This window comes from Xyrauchen texanus, chromosome 44, assembly GCF_025860055.1.
Source record: "Xyrauchen texanus isolate HMW12.3.18 chromosome 44, RBS_HiC_50CHRs, whole genome shotgun sequence".
NCBI lineage: Eukaryota > Metazoa > Chordata > Actinopteri > Cypriniformes > Catostomidae > Xyrauchen > Xyrauchen texanus.
Genome location: NC_068319.1, coordinates 26,492,542 through 26,505,308, shown reverse-complemented (window position 1 = coordinate 26,505,308; position 12,767 = coordinate 26,492,542). Strand labels below are relative to the sequence as shown.

Sequence of the window (12,767 nt, the reverse complement as noted above, 5' to 3'; positions counted from 1 at the left end):
CCTAATATATATATATATATATATATATATATATATAGGCTATAACTTGTATATATTATTGGACACCGCCGGTGTTTTAGTGCAGTGGGGGTAATTTTAAGACGGTCCCTTATGCAAAAATATTAAAAATCAGAATTAGCTCTTTTATTTTTTTTATTATATGTCGGGATCTGTCTTCCATAATTTAGTGGTGGTTGTGGTAAAGAAAGGGTTAACAATGTGAGAATGACATATTGAAGGAGAAAAAAAAAAAAAAACACGCCTGTGTTCGGCAGTGGCGCGGTTATTTGCCGCAGGTTCACGCTATCTTTAAATTAGGACATGGATTGCGGTTCTGTGACCGGTTCGCTTGCGCGGAGAGACTGACCGGGGAACTGCCTAAGATGAGATAAAAGCCGGTGGATCAGGCTGCTTTCTGTTTGTCCCACGAAGACATATCGACTGTGCTGCAATATCAGGGACGAGGCCACAGACAGAAGGCACAGCGTTCAACTCTAGCGCGAAATGGTCACGTCTATGCTGGGGCTTCTCGTTCTGCCCGTATGTCTTCAATTGTGTGGATTTTCCCGCGGTGAGTGTTTAGAACGATGGTTGTTGCCATGGAAAGATCTTATGGAACAATGCCGCGTTCATACAACGTTTGTGGTTACAATGAAGCAATCTTATTCTCAACATTGTATGATTTAAATTCCTTACGATATATTGAGCTGCTTCGTTAATACAATTCGTTCTTTATACTTGTACAAATATATTAGTTTAAATGTTGGCTACATTTTTGTGGAAATTGTGTTTCCTTTAATGGCTCACTGGTCGCTCATTTAAAATGCGTCTAAATGTATAGGCCTGTGCAAATGGTATAGCAACAATACGTCCTAAATCAAATGTTATATATGTTCAATGTTTTTGAACGCTTATAAACTGAAGTACGATTTCCGTCCAGTTTTAGCATGTGCTAATTATGTGCGGGTTGAAAGCGTAGTGAAAATTTATGAATATATTTCGGCCTCATGTATACTACTAAGACATGGTCTTGCCATTTATTAACTTGGAGTGCTTTTTTTAATATCTCAATCAGTGGAAAACACGCTGCTTCACTTGGTAACACAACGAGGCGTGTTTGGTTGCGGCAATTGACAATAAACAGGTGACTCCGGTTAAAGCGCGTTTGAAACGCATTTCAGCACCTATAATATCCGTTGGCCCAATTATTATCTCTGCGTTATTCGCTTTGAGGTAGATCCTACTTTTATGATTTGGTTTTATCTTTGGGTGTTATTTTTGAGAGGATAAAAGCGTACAAACTTGAATGTTTAAAATAATACATTTCTACACACGGAACGCGTTCATGCGCGTAAAAAGCTTGACGGGGCGTAACGCAATGGAACTGAAGGAACAGCTGGTTTAACGTGACACCGTTTTAAAACGCAGCGCAAAGTGGCCGTTCAAAACGAACGCGTTTTTGCTTCCGCCTGCGCTTGTTTTCCTATGTAAACACGAGCTAGACGGACGTCTTTTACCCTCGCGCCGTGCCAGATATTTTAACGTCTCGCACAGGAGCGTCGCGATTTTAGTTATTTTAAAAATAACTTTTACATCTCGAGACACCTGCTTTCTACTCTTATGGTAGCGTTGCGTCTTGTTTTTTTTTGGCGCGCAAGCACGCGTACTGTGTGTAAAAATGCATTATTTGTAAGTTAAAAACGTGTGATGTGTGAACGCCCCCTGAACGCAAGCGATTTGCGTTTGCTCATACATAGATTTATTCGTAAAGGCGATATGTCTGGAAAAAATATTTGTTGTTTCTATTGGCGACCTCGTGTGTGTGTTTTCCAAAAATCTAGGTGTTAGCCTGCTGTTTAGGTATTTGAGTGGGGTGGCATAGTGGTTAAACATATGGTTGCAGGTTCAAACCCCAGTGTAACTGATCCATGATCCGTCACCTTTGTGTCCTTGAGCACAGCAATAAACCTTAGATCAATCCAGGAAGAGTTTTTGCTTTTTTGCATCCTGATGAGGTGAAATAACCTAGTGGCATTTTCATAGGGCATTTCTACATGTTTACTACATATGGGTTGTCAAGAGAAAATTTACTGCTGTTATGGGGTCTTGTTTTGAGGTCAGGATGATCCGTACTGTTCTTTCGATCACAAGGTCCTGCGGCATTCTTCGCATCTCTCAGCCATGGTATTATGATGAGTCAGAACTTTGGGAGTCCTGTGATAACGTGTTGTACTTGCACCAATATGAAAGAATAAGGCTTCAGGGCCTTTTAAAAAGTTGTGAAGTTCAGTGATGGTCTCTTAGGAAATGGTTAAGGTAATGAAAGTCATCTACTTGTCAAAGTGAATCTCATAACTGCCAATTACCTCAACCAGTAATGTTTACAAAAAGTGTTGGTGCAGCATTTTGTAAAAATTTAAATGACTGTTATATGCCAGATAGTTTACTCTGTGCACTGTGTAGTTTAGTAGATCTTTTGCTTATTTGGCCAAAGTATCTGCAGTTAATATGTTTTGGCTGTTATACAGTGCATCCAGAAAGTATTCACAGCGCTTCACTACTTCCACATTTTGTTATGTTACAGCCTTATTCCAAAATTGATTAAATTCATTTTTTTCATCAAAATTCTACAAACAATACTCCATAATGACAACATGAAAGAAGTTTGTTTTAAAATCTTTGCAAATTTATTAAAAATAAGAAACGAACAAAATCACATGTACATAAGTATTCACAGCCTTTGCCATGACACTCAAAATTGAGCTCAGGTGCATCCTGTTTCCACTGATCATCCTTGATGTTTCTACTTGATTGGCGTCCACCTGTGGTAAATTCAGTTGATTGGACATGATTTGGAAAGGCACACACCTGTCTATATAATGTCCCATAGTTAACTGTGCATGTCAGAGCACAAACCAAGCCATGAAGTCCAAGAAATGGTCTGTAGACCGCCGAGACAGGATTGTATCGAGGCACAGATCTGGGGAAGGGTACAGAAACATTTCTGCAGCATTGAAGGTCTCATTGAGCACAGTGCATCAGTAATTGGAAGCAGTTTAGAACCACCTGGACTCTTCCTAGAGCTGGCCGCCCGGCCAAACTAAGGGATCGAGGGAGAAGGACCTTAGTCAGGAAGGTGAACAAGAGCCTGATGGTCATCCTGACAGATCTCCAGTGTTTCTCTGTGGAGGAGAACCTTCCAGAAGAACAACCATCTCTGCAGCATTCCAACATTCAGGCCTGTATGGTAGAGTGGCCAGACGGAAGCCACTCTTCAGTAAAAGGCACATGACCGCCCGTCTGGAGTTTGCCAAAAGTCACCTGAAGGACTCTCGGACCATGAGAAACAAAATTCTCTAGTCTGATGAAACGAAGATTGAAAACTTGGCCTGAATGGCAAGTGTCATGTCTGGAGGAAACCAGGCACCGCTAATCACCTGGCCAATTCCATCCCTACAGTGAAGCATGGTGGTGGCAGCATCATGCTGTGGGGATGTTTTTCAGCGGCAGTAACTGGGAGACTAGTCAGGATCGAGGGAAAGGTGAATGCAGCAATGTACAGAGACATCCTTGATGAAAACCTGCTCCAGAGCACTCTGGACCTCAGACTGGGGTGAAGGTTAATCTTCCGACAGGACAACAACCCTAAGCACACAGCCAAGATAACAAAGAAGTGGCTACGGGACAACTCTGTGAATATCCTTGAGTGGCCCAGCCAGAGCCCAGACTTGAACCTGATTGAACATCTCTGGAAAGATCTGAAAATGCTCCCCAGTCTCGGACGCTCCCTATCCAACCTGATGGAGCTTGAGAGGTCCTGCAAAGAAGAATGGGAGAAACGGCCCAAAAATAGGTGTGCCAAGCTTGAAGCATCATACACAAAAAGACTTGAGGCTGACCATTGGTGCCAAAGGTGCTTCAACAAAGTATTGAGCAAAGGCTGTGAATACTTATGTTCATGTGATTTTTTTTTTTTTTTTTTTTTTTAATAAATTTCCAAAGATTTCAAACAAACTTCTTTCACGTTGTCATTATGGGGTATTGTTTGTAGAATTGAGGAAAATAATTAATTTAATCAATTTCGGAATAAGGCTGTAACATAACAAAATGTGGAAATAGTGAAGCGCTGTGAATACTTTCCGGATGCACTGTAAACTGTACTCCACTGTTACAAATTATGATTCTTATCTAATGCAGTGTCATATAGCATTGCACCACTCTAAGAACAACAGGGAACTGGCAAAAATTTACTAGTGCCTTTAGTGCAAAGTGTATGAACATGACTGTCATTGCAATAGAGCACAACAGTGCTCAGCCACATATTCAGCTGCTTTGGGTTCTGGAAGTATTTTACCCATAGACCTTTCATAAAATCCTTCATAGAAGAGTTGTAAGCCATGAACAAAACCAATCATCTCAGAGGTAAATCTCTACATCACAAACGTTGTTTTGAGGCAAAAAAAGTATTTATTTATATATATTACATTTATTGCAAAATATTCAGATATGTACATGTAGATAAGTAGTTTAAGGGTGAAGAGACACCGACTCTATTACGTCATTCACGGTGCGTCATTGGAGTGGGCGGTTGCTCCAATGCACGTTTCACGGTTCTCGTTGGCTGTGGTTCTCTGGTGAAGCTTTTTCTGTTGGACCATGGGTAATGTACCGTAGTTGTTTACCATTGAATTCCACTATCAAGCACTATTTTTAAACAATGAAGTTGCATTAACGCTTCAATGGAAGCATCTACCATCGATGAACCACCTCTGAGCTCAAGGTAGGTCTGTCGTTTAAATGTTAATGGAAAAATGTATGGGAATTTTACTTCGAAACCAGACTGCCGCGCTCTTGAGTGGTGTGCAACAAGAGCATAACATTTTTTTTTTTAGGATAACTATTCTTGATGAATATTGACATTTTCTGTCTAGTCCCTTTTTTTTTTTTTTATAACAATCTTTGTTTAATGGTTGTCAAGTTCCATGGTTAATCTATCCTTTCATGTTAGATCAATTTATAGGTTTGGATTGCATTTTAGGGATGCGTCTGTGTATGATTGGCCATGTTCTGAATAGCACAATAGTATTTTTGCAGTATATAGTATGCACACTTTCTGAATGCATGGAATATCTGGATGATCCATTACATTTGGCAAGATGTGCAATATTTGTGCAATGCATGTACAACACAATGTGAAAATGCGTGAATACTACAGAGCACACTGCACTCAATACTGTATACTACAATGCGATGCACTCGACTTGGCCTTCCAATATCAAGAGTGATGAATGAGCTGGAAGGAATATCTGCTGCAAGTTTGTTTTTTTTTTTTTTTTTTGGTCAAATCGTCATTTGATTTTATGGCCAGATTCGAAGACCAAATTTTCAAAAGTGCTAAATAATAGTTTTTTTCCCATGATAACTGGATGTCACTCACTGAATTGAAAAAGCAATGTGATAAGAATGCGACAAATGTAGCTACTGGATAAAATGTTCATTGCATATGTGTGCTGTTTCACATATATAAATAAAAATTGTGCAAAATTTCACGGAGATCTGATTTTTTTTTTTTCCCCATTCAGATGGTTGATGTGAACATTAACTGAAACTTCTGACCTGTATCTGCATGATTTTATGCATTGCACTGTTGCCACATGATTGGCTGGTTACATAATCGCATGGATGAGTAGGTGTACAGGTCTTCCTAATATAGTGGTCGGTGAGTGTATATCCTGAGCAGTATATTAGGAACAACTCCGAAATCCTACACATGGAGTTACACAACTGTTTGAAAAATCTCAAATGCAGTCACGGTCAAGAAGAGCAGCTGTCTAACAATACAGCTGTCCAAGGAAAGGGATTTAAAATACAATCATACAGCCTCATAATTGTAATCTAAAACTGTAAGGCATAGTGAGTTTAAAGAAATCTACCCCACTCTCTGTAAGATTTCTTTGTTAAGTAGGTTGGCTGAGTGGTATAGCTTTAATTGGCTTTGATAATGCTGCTCTCTCAGCTGAGGACTGATCTTGTGTTTTCTGATTCGACTGAACAGCAGGCCGGCCACTGAGCGACTGATTGTGGGTAATGTCACATGTCATAATGGTGAAGAGTGTGACCATGAAGTGACCGTGTTGTTTCAAAGACTGGCTGTACTGTCTCTGATTCACAAGAAATGCAGGGCACGTTGTTCGCCTAGAAAGTTAAATGCAAATGTTAGATGTTCTTATACAAATGAAAATACTGTTACTTGGACTGTCAATTGATTACAAATTTTAATCTAATAAATGATGATATACGATTAAGCATATATAAATATTGCAGTGAAAGGCCCTCAAATAACAATAATTAAATATACATTTATTATGTTTAATTGTAAATAGTGGTATTTAATTATTATATATGAAATAATAATTCAGATAGTTCAAATGTATTACATTATTGTGGCATACGAGTAAAACATTTGATAAGGAAAAAAAATAGTTTTAGAAGTCTAAATATTATTAAGAACAGATGACAGAAAAGCCGTCTATGTGATTTATGACACGCTGTTTGTTCAGAGGGTTTCACTCTTTCTTTTGACTTCTGAATTTTGTTTTGCAAGGACAGTGTTGTCTGAGTGCAGCAAATGACCTCAGACATCTCTGTTCAGGAGGTGCTTTCAGTTCAGTTTGTTAAATTACCACAGATCAGTTCATTTTGAATGCAACTCTGCAGCCTATACATCTGTGATTTAAAACAAAATAATACAACACGCTCACCTCAAACCGTGATTTATATTTCAGTCATTATTATCATTTTTATTTTTACATTTACAGGGTTTTTCCTGTCTCAAAATGAGGCGGAGGCGGTACCATACTGATCAAAAAAAGCGATGTTAAGAACACGTAAACGTTGGCTTTGTGTTAATACACTACTAATGACCTGACAACTGAATAATAGTGTTATTGTCATTTATTTTTATTTAGTCTTGGTCCTGTGTCAAATGTTTTAGACAAGTTTTAGTTGATATTTGCAGTGCAAAATCACTAAAGCAAGAATATTCACCAATCCCTCAGCCCCGGGATTGCCGACGTAATTGGATATTGCTATATATAAATATTGTATTTCGTGAATGAGGGAACAAAACAAACATTCACATTTTCACAACGAAATGCCCAACTGGTAGAGAATGGACTGATGAAGTAGGTTCTAGGTCCTTTACATCTGTTGTAAAGCCATCTTTAAAAAAAGTTGAACACATTTTAATTACACGTATTTGAATTTTTTTTTTCATTTGAATTTGTTAAAATAAATAAAATATAATGTTCAAAGTTTGAAATCAAGGCATCTTGCTTTGTGAATGCTTAACCCTAGCCCTGCTTAGCGAAAATTACCCCATAGTACCATCTAGCATCCAACCAATTGTAATACCGGTGTTCGTTGGCTTCCTGTGGAGTTTTGTTTTCTACAACCAACCGACCAATCAAAACTTGGTCGGCCAAGACTCTTCTCATCAGCTAATGTTTGGGCAGCTATTAGGGGGAAACTCTTAAAATCTGTATATTTATTTCCATAATAAACATCTGCCTAGCATTGGCCTATAGTGCACAGCAGTCCATTTTGCAATTTGTCAATCTGTCCAAGATGGATTTATTATAAGGGTGTTTCTATGGATGTGGCAATGTACGCGTCAGATGGATGCTTTTGAAGCCTCTCACTTTGGTTGCGTCACACCATAAATGCGGTGTTTTTAGACCGCAGTGTCAAGTTGAACTTGGTTTGAAATGTAAAAAAAATGCATCTCAAGATCACTGCATTCAGAACTGCGTTCTGTCCAGCTGGGTTTCAACCCAAAAACATATTTTCATCTTGGCTGTCACTAGTGTCAAGCAAGCCGGAGTGTGGTTTGGTCTCTGTGCAGCTGTGTCTTGCCTAAACAGTTAGTGTTTCTCTTACTGCCCCCTCCTGTAAACAGATGGTCCTTGAATTGTAGGAATATTCTTTTATCATTATAGGGATGGGTAAAAATGTATTTGATGCATCGCAGTCTTCATTTGAATGGTCTATTGATTCTTAAATCCCAAGATCGATGTTTTACTCAAATTTTGTGCGATGCTATTGAAATATATATATTTTGCAACTAGCTGATAAATGTTTACATTTCACTCACCAGTGATTGTGTAGTGTATTGGTGGAATATATAGCAGCAAGATCCTTCTACTGCATGTAGAGAGTAAAAGTTCAGTGTAATGTGTCCAAAGATGAGATCCATGCAACCGATTTATCAATTAATGATATCTCCTTTTTAAAACACTTTTTGTCCTTTACAGTCAGTTGGTGATCAAAAGTAACAAAAAAAAGAAACATTTAATTCTAATCACTTAGGGGTGTGGCACCATTAATCCTGGTTTAAAAATGTGACTATGCGCATTGTGGAGTTGGGATGTTTTTTAAATGTGTTTTAAATAATTTTAGCATCTTTACTGTAATCATTGACCATGTGTAAGCAGCAGATGTGTCTGACAAAATTCCATATTTTCAGTAAGCAGAATTATTAGCTAATATTTCCATTTGGTGTCACCATTGCCATGTTCTGGGCAGATTACTACTAGTAGTAAATCTTAACTTTTCTTGATTCAGCCTTAGTTTAAAGAATCGTGAAACTAACCAAATCGTGTCAGTAAACGTTTACACCCCTACTAATCACACATAGCTAAATAGTGTTGGGATACAGTCCACCGTAGTCCAGTCTGAGCCCAAAAAGGGCCGGTTCGGACTCGAGGCCGAGTCCAAATGAGTCTGTTCATGAATCTGAATTAAAATTCTAACTGTAAACTCGACATCAATATTTTAGAATTCTTTTAAACTTCACAACTAAAAAACTGTTTGTCAATATACAAAATAACAAAAACACCATCATATATATTAGTATCCTGCTGAACAAACTTCAAAGTGGTTTCAGAATGAAAGCTTATGCTTTAGGTGTATGAAGGCAAAACTGTCCTTTTGGCCGATTTCGATCAGTGCACCCCTAGTTATATCAATAAACGCATCGCGGGCAGGCACACTATCGTAAAGCTTGCAAATCTGAAATATATTAGTGTTTCAGTCAAAGATCTTCTGACATTCTGTTCATGTCTTTGAAGATTTTTCCAGTTGCAAGTATTTCACTGTTACTATCATGATTTACCCGAGAATTTTGACAAATGATCCCGGCGTGAACTAAACTTTTTTTATACTCGTGTCAAACCAATCGGTTTGATTTAATAAAAGAGCCTCTGACAATAGACAGTAAGTTTCGTTCTGTTGAGATGCCATTTGTATTTGATAAATTAAAATTTCACGATGGGAATGCTCTTCATTCATAAAAACAATTTAATTACTGTTCCACATAGATGTAAGCCGCATTTACTAGTGAGTCTGGTGCCTTATATGGATTATGATAATTGTGAATGAACGAGCACACACACCCAATTTAGGAATGTTTGGAATTCACTAACATGCGTTTAACTAACATATCTGGGGAGTACAAAGCTTTTGTTAATCTCGTCTATTTTTTTTAAATGATTAATCTACTTATTAGTGGCCGTATGACCTTCAGCTTGCAAATGCAAAGATGTAAATTTGAACAATTCATGTTTAAAATTCTACAGAACATAATACTATTTTAGAAATGTATAACTGAATTACTAAATAGAAATTAAGTCGGTGACTGTAGCTTGATCGGATTACTGGAAATTTAAAATGTAATTTTTTTTGGATAAAGTATTTGATTACAGTAAAAATGTCTTAATCAGATTTCACCCGACACTGGTTTTATAACAAGTCTCTCGTCAACATTTGAGATACAGCTTATATTTGAAGCAACTGCAAATTTCTGATTCAAAATTCAATATGCCTGCCTTTGAGACCAGTAGTTTTAGCAAACCATGTTTCTGTCAGTATGGAAGCATTATGATCTGCAACTAGTGAGTTTTTGTAACCTCTATAGCATTAGTATTTTTTTTTTTTTTTTTTTTTATATATATATAGTTCTATCTTGCTGGTCATCGATTGACAGGCATTTTGTCAGATCTTTTCATTATGGGTGCTCTGATAAGCAGTTTGGTTGTTACAAGAGACCTTTCAAAAAGGTTAGGTTGTCAAGTGTTGGCTTATTCAATAATATATATATATATATATATATATATATATATATACATATAAAATGTGCTTCACATTTAATGGGCCAAAAATAAATATTTTGTGACACTGAAATATTACAAGACTGATTGTTACTCTATTTGGACAGGTTCCCAGACAGAATGTGAGCTGTCTCAGTTCCAGTGTGGGAACGGTCGGTGTATTCCGTCTGTGTGGCAGTGTGATGGTGACCAGGACTGCTCAGACGGGAGTGACGAAACGTCCTGCGGTGAGTGTTTTCAGGACGTTTTGGTACATTGGTGTGTATGTGCTCAATGCGATCATTTAAAGGAACAGTGACCCCAAAATGAAAACGACTCCCCCGACATGAGAAAGTGAATTGAGACTGGGCTGTCAAGCTCCAATATGACGGAAAAGAACCATAAATGTACTTTGACTTGTGCCATATTCAAAGCCTTCTGAAGCCATATGATGGCTTTGAGTAAGGAACAGACACATTTACATTTGCATGCACACCAATCTGCTGATAACTACCAAATATCAGCAAAAAATCTGACAATGCAATAAAACATATATAGAGTATACATGACATCAGAAATCATTTAATTTTGACGTCAAAACGTAAATGGGCATGAACATAACCCTTGCAAACATTAGATAAGTGTAAATTGAATCTCTAATAAAGTAAAAACTTGTATGGACTACCAAAACATTTTTTTATACCATTGACGCCAAAAGCTATTAGTTTACGGGTGTTTCGTGAACGAGCATCTTTAACGTAAAACATAATAGCGTACATTTGATTTGAGGGCTGCAGCAGAGGGCAAGATTTTCAGTAGATAGCTATGTGGGATGAACATGAAATTTAAGCTATCATATGGCCTCAGAAGACTTGAAATATAGCACATGCGTCGTATTAACTACTTTTATTGTAGGAGAGGCCAGGATATTCACCTTTAGTGTTCCACAGGGTTTAAATGACATGAGGATGAGTACATGTCTAGGATTTTTATGTTTGCAAACTGTCCCTTTAAATCTTTGCACATGTTTACTGAGCCATCTGAGAATTACATCAGCTCTACAGCTCAAGATCTATCATTGTTATGACATGTGGGTGTGCCGTATCTTTGCGTGCCAGAATAGCCACACCCACGAGCTAGTGTAATGCCAGCATGTGTGTGCTCCCATTTCCTCAGTTAAACTAGTCCTGTTCTTGATATCTGATGCAACTCTTTGGAAATCTGTCATCATGGCCACAAACTTTTGTCTATACGAGCCACAGTTGCTTGCTTGGAACATTCCTCCATCTTATGGCATATTGAGAGGTTTTGATGTTTGAAAATGGCCCCATCTGGGTGATAACTGGGTCATTGATGTGAGAGAAATTACAGATGGGGGTCAGCATAGATATGATGAATGGGAATCTTATTTTGGATCCAAATTAAGTACTGTATTCTAGGGCAGCGCATTTATGACTTCACAATAGTTGATTATTTCCCTTGATAATGTAAACATGATTATTAATTTTGATGCATAGAATTTACTTTAAAATTCTTATTTTATATGGAGCATCTGCATGCTATGTTCTTTATGAGCCAAGAACTGCACCTGAATTGCTTTGTTGCTGATATATATTATACAGAGTAAGACTCATGACAACACTAGAAAGCTCCCGTGTCATTTTATCACTAAAGCTGTCCAAATTGCACAATAAATCTCTTATTTACACTCATGTCTACATCTTGTTGATTCTATTGTCATATGTCATCACCCTTTGTTAGGAAGGAAAACAAAGCAATTTGTAACAAGGGTTTAAAGATAGAAATGCACTAAAATATCACCAGATCAAGGACCATTAAATGTTTCACTAAGGGCGTTTTCACACTTGGCTTGTTTTGAAACATTTGTTTCAGAACCTGGTGAGTTTTCTCCTTTGGTTTGGTTTTAGACATATACTGTATGAACACGGCATGTGTGTGCGTGCGTGTCAGCTCCGAGACCGTGAGAACAGTCAGGCACTTTTCAATGCAGAAATTAATTAGAAACTAATGACTGATTTTAAAAATATCCATGACACAAATTTGACATTGCATATAATTTGTGTGTCAGATAAAGTGTATTTGCCACACAACCTCTGACTGGAATGCGCATTCTGTACCATATGGGGACGTTTTGCATAAGCGTGACAAACCATACTCAAATGTGTTACGGTTGACAACATTTTTACAGGTATATAATTTTTACCAGTATATCAATGGATGCACTAAATCCCGGAAAAGCGTACAAACATTCTGACCACTAAGGTGACCGTTTGCTCACATGTGACTTCTATTGACACAATTTTGGTCCATTTTGAAATGATTCCTTGTGAGAACAAACCAAGAGGATAATGTAATTTTAGCCCCTGTTTTGGAACCAACCAAACAAGCTACATGTCTGAAAATGCCCTAAGTGGGAGTTTGATTATGTGAAAGAACTAGTCCCCACATGTGTATTGAGTATTCATTGAAATGCACAATAAATCTCTTAAACTCACTCCTCCAAAATATGAATCAGCTGGCATACTGTGGATATCTGCTTCGTTACAGCAATCATTAAGCCGCGTTCATTATTCACGTCAGGGTGTCAACACAAGCGTGAAG

The 12,767-nt window shown here is 37.7% G+C and overlaps 1 protein-coding gene across 2 annotated transcripts in view; it reads left to right on the top strand.

Moving 5' to 3' along the window:
- Positions 1-256: 256 nt before the first annotated feature.
- The window catches only part of LOC127636653 (very low-density lipoprotein receptor-like), a 39,743-nt gene continuing 27,232 nt past the window's right edge, over positions 257-12,767 (top strand). Inside the window, exons 1-2 of one of the 2 annotated variants that reach the window (XM_052117311.1) lie at positions 257-571; positions 10,274-10,393. In XM_052117311.1, the coding sequence (XP_051973271.1) occupies positions 505-571; positions 10,274-10,393 (187 nt within the window). In that variant the 5' untranslated portion in view covers positions 257-504. The remainder of the gene's footprint in view (positions 572-10,273; positions 10,394-12,767) is intronic. The other variant, XM_052117312.1, reaches the window with a different exon arrangement.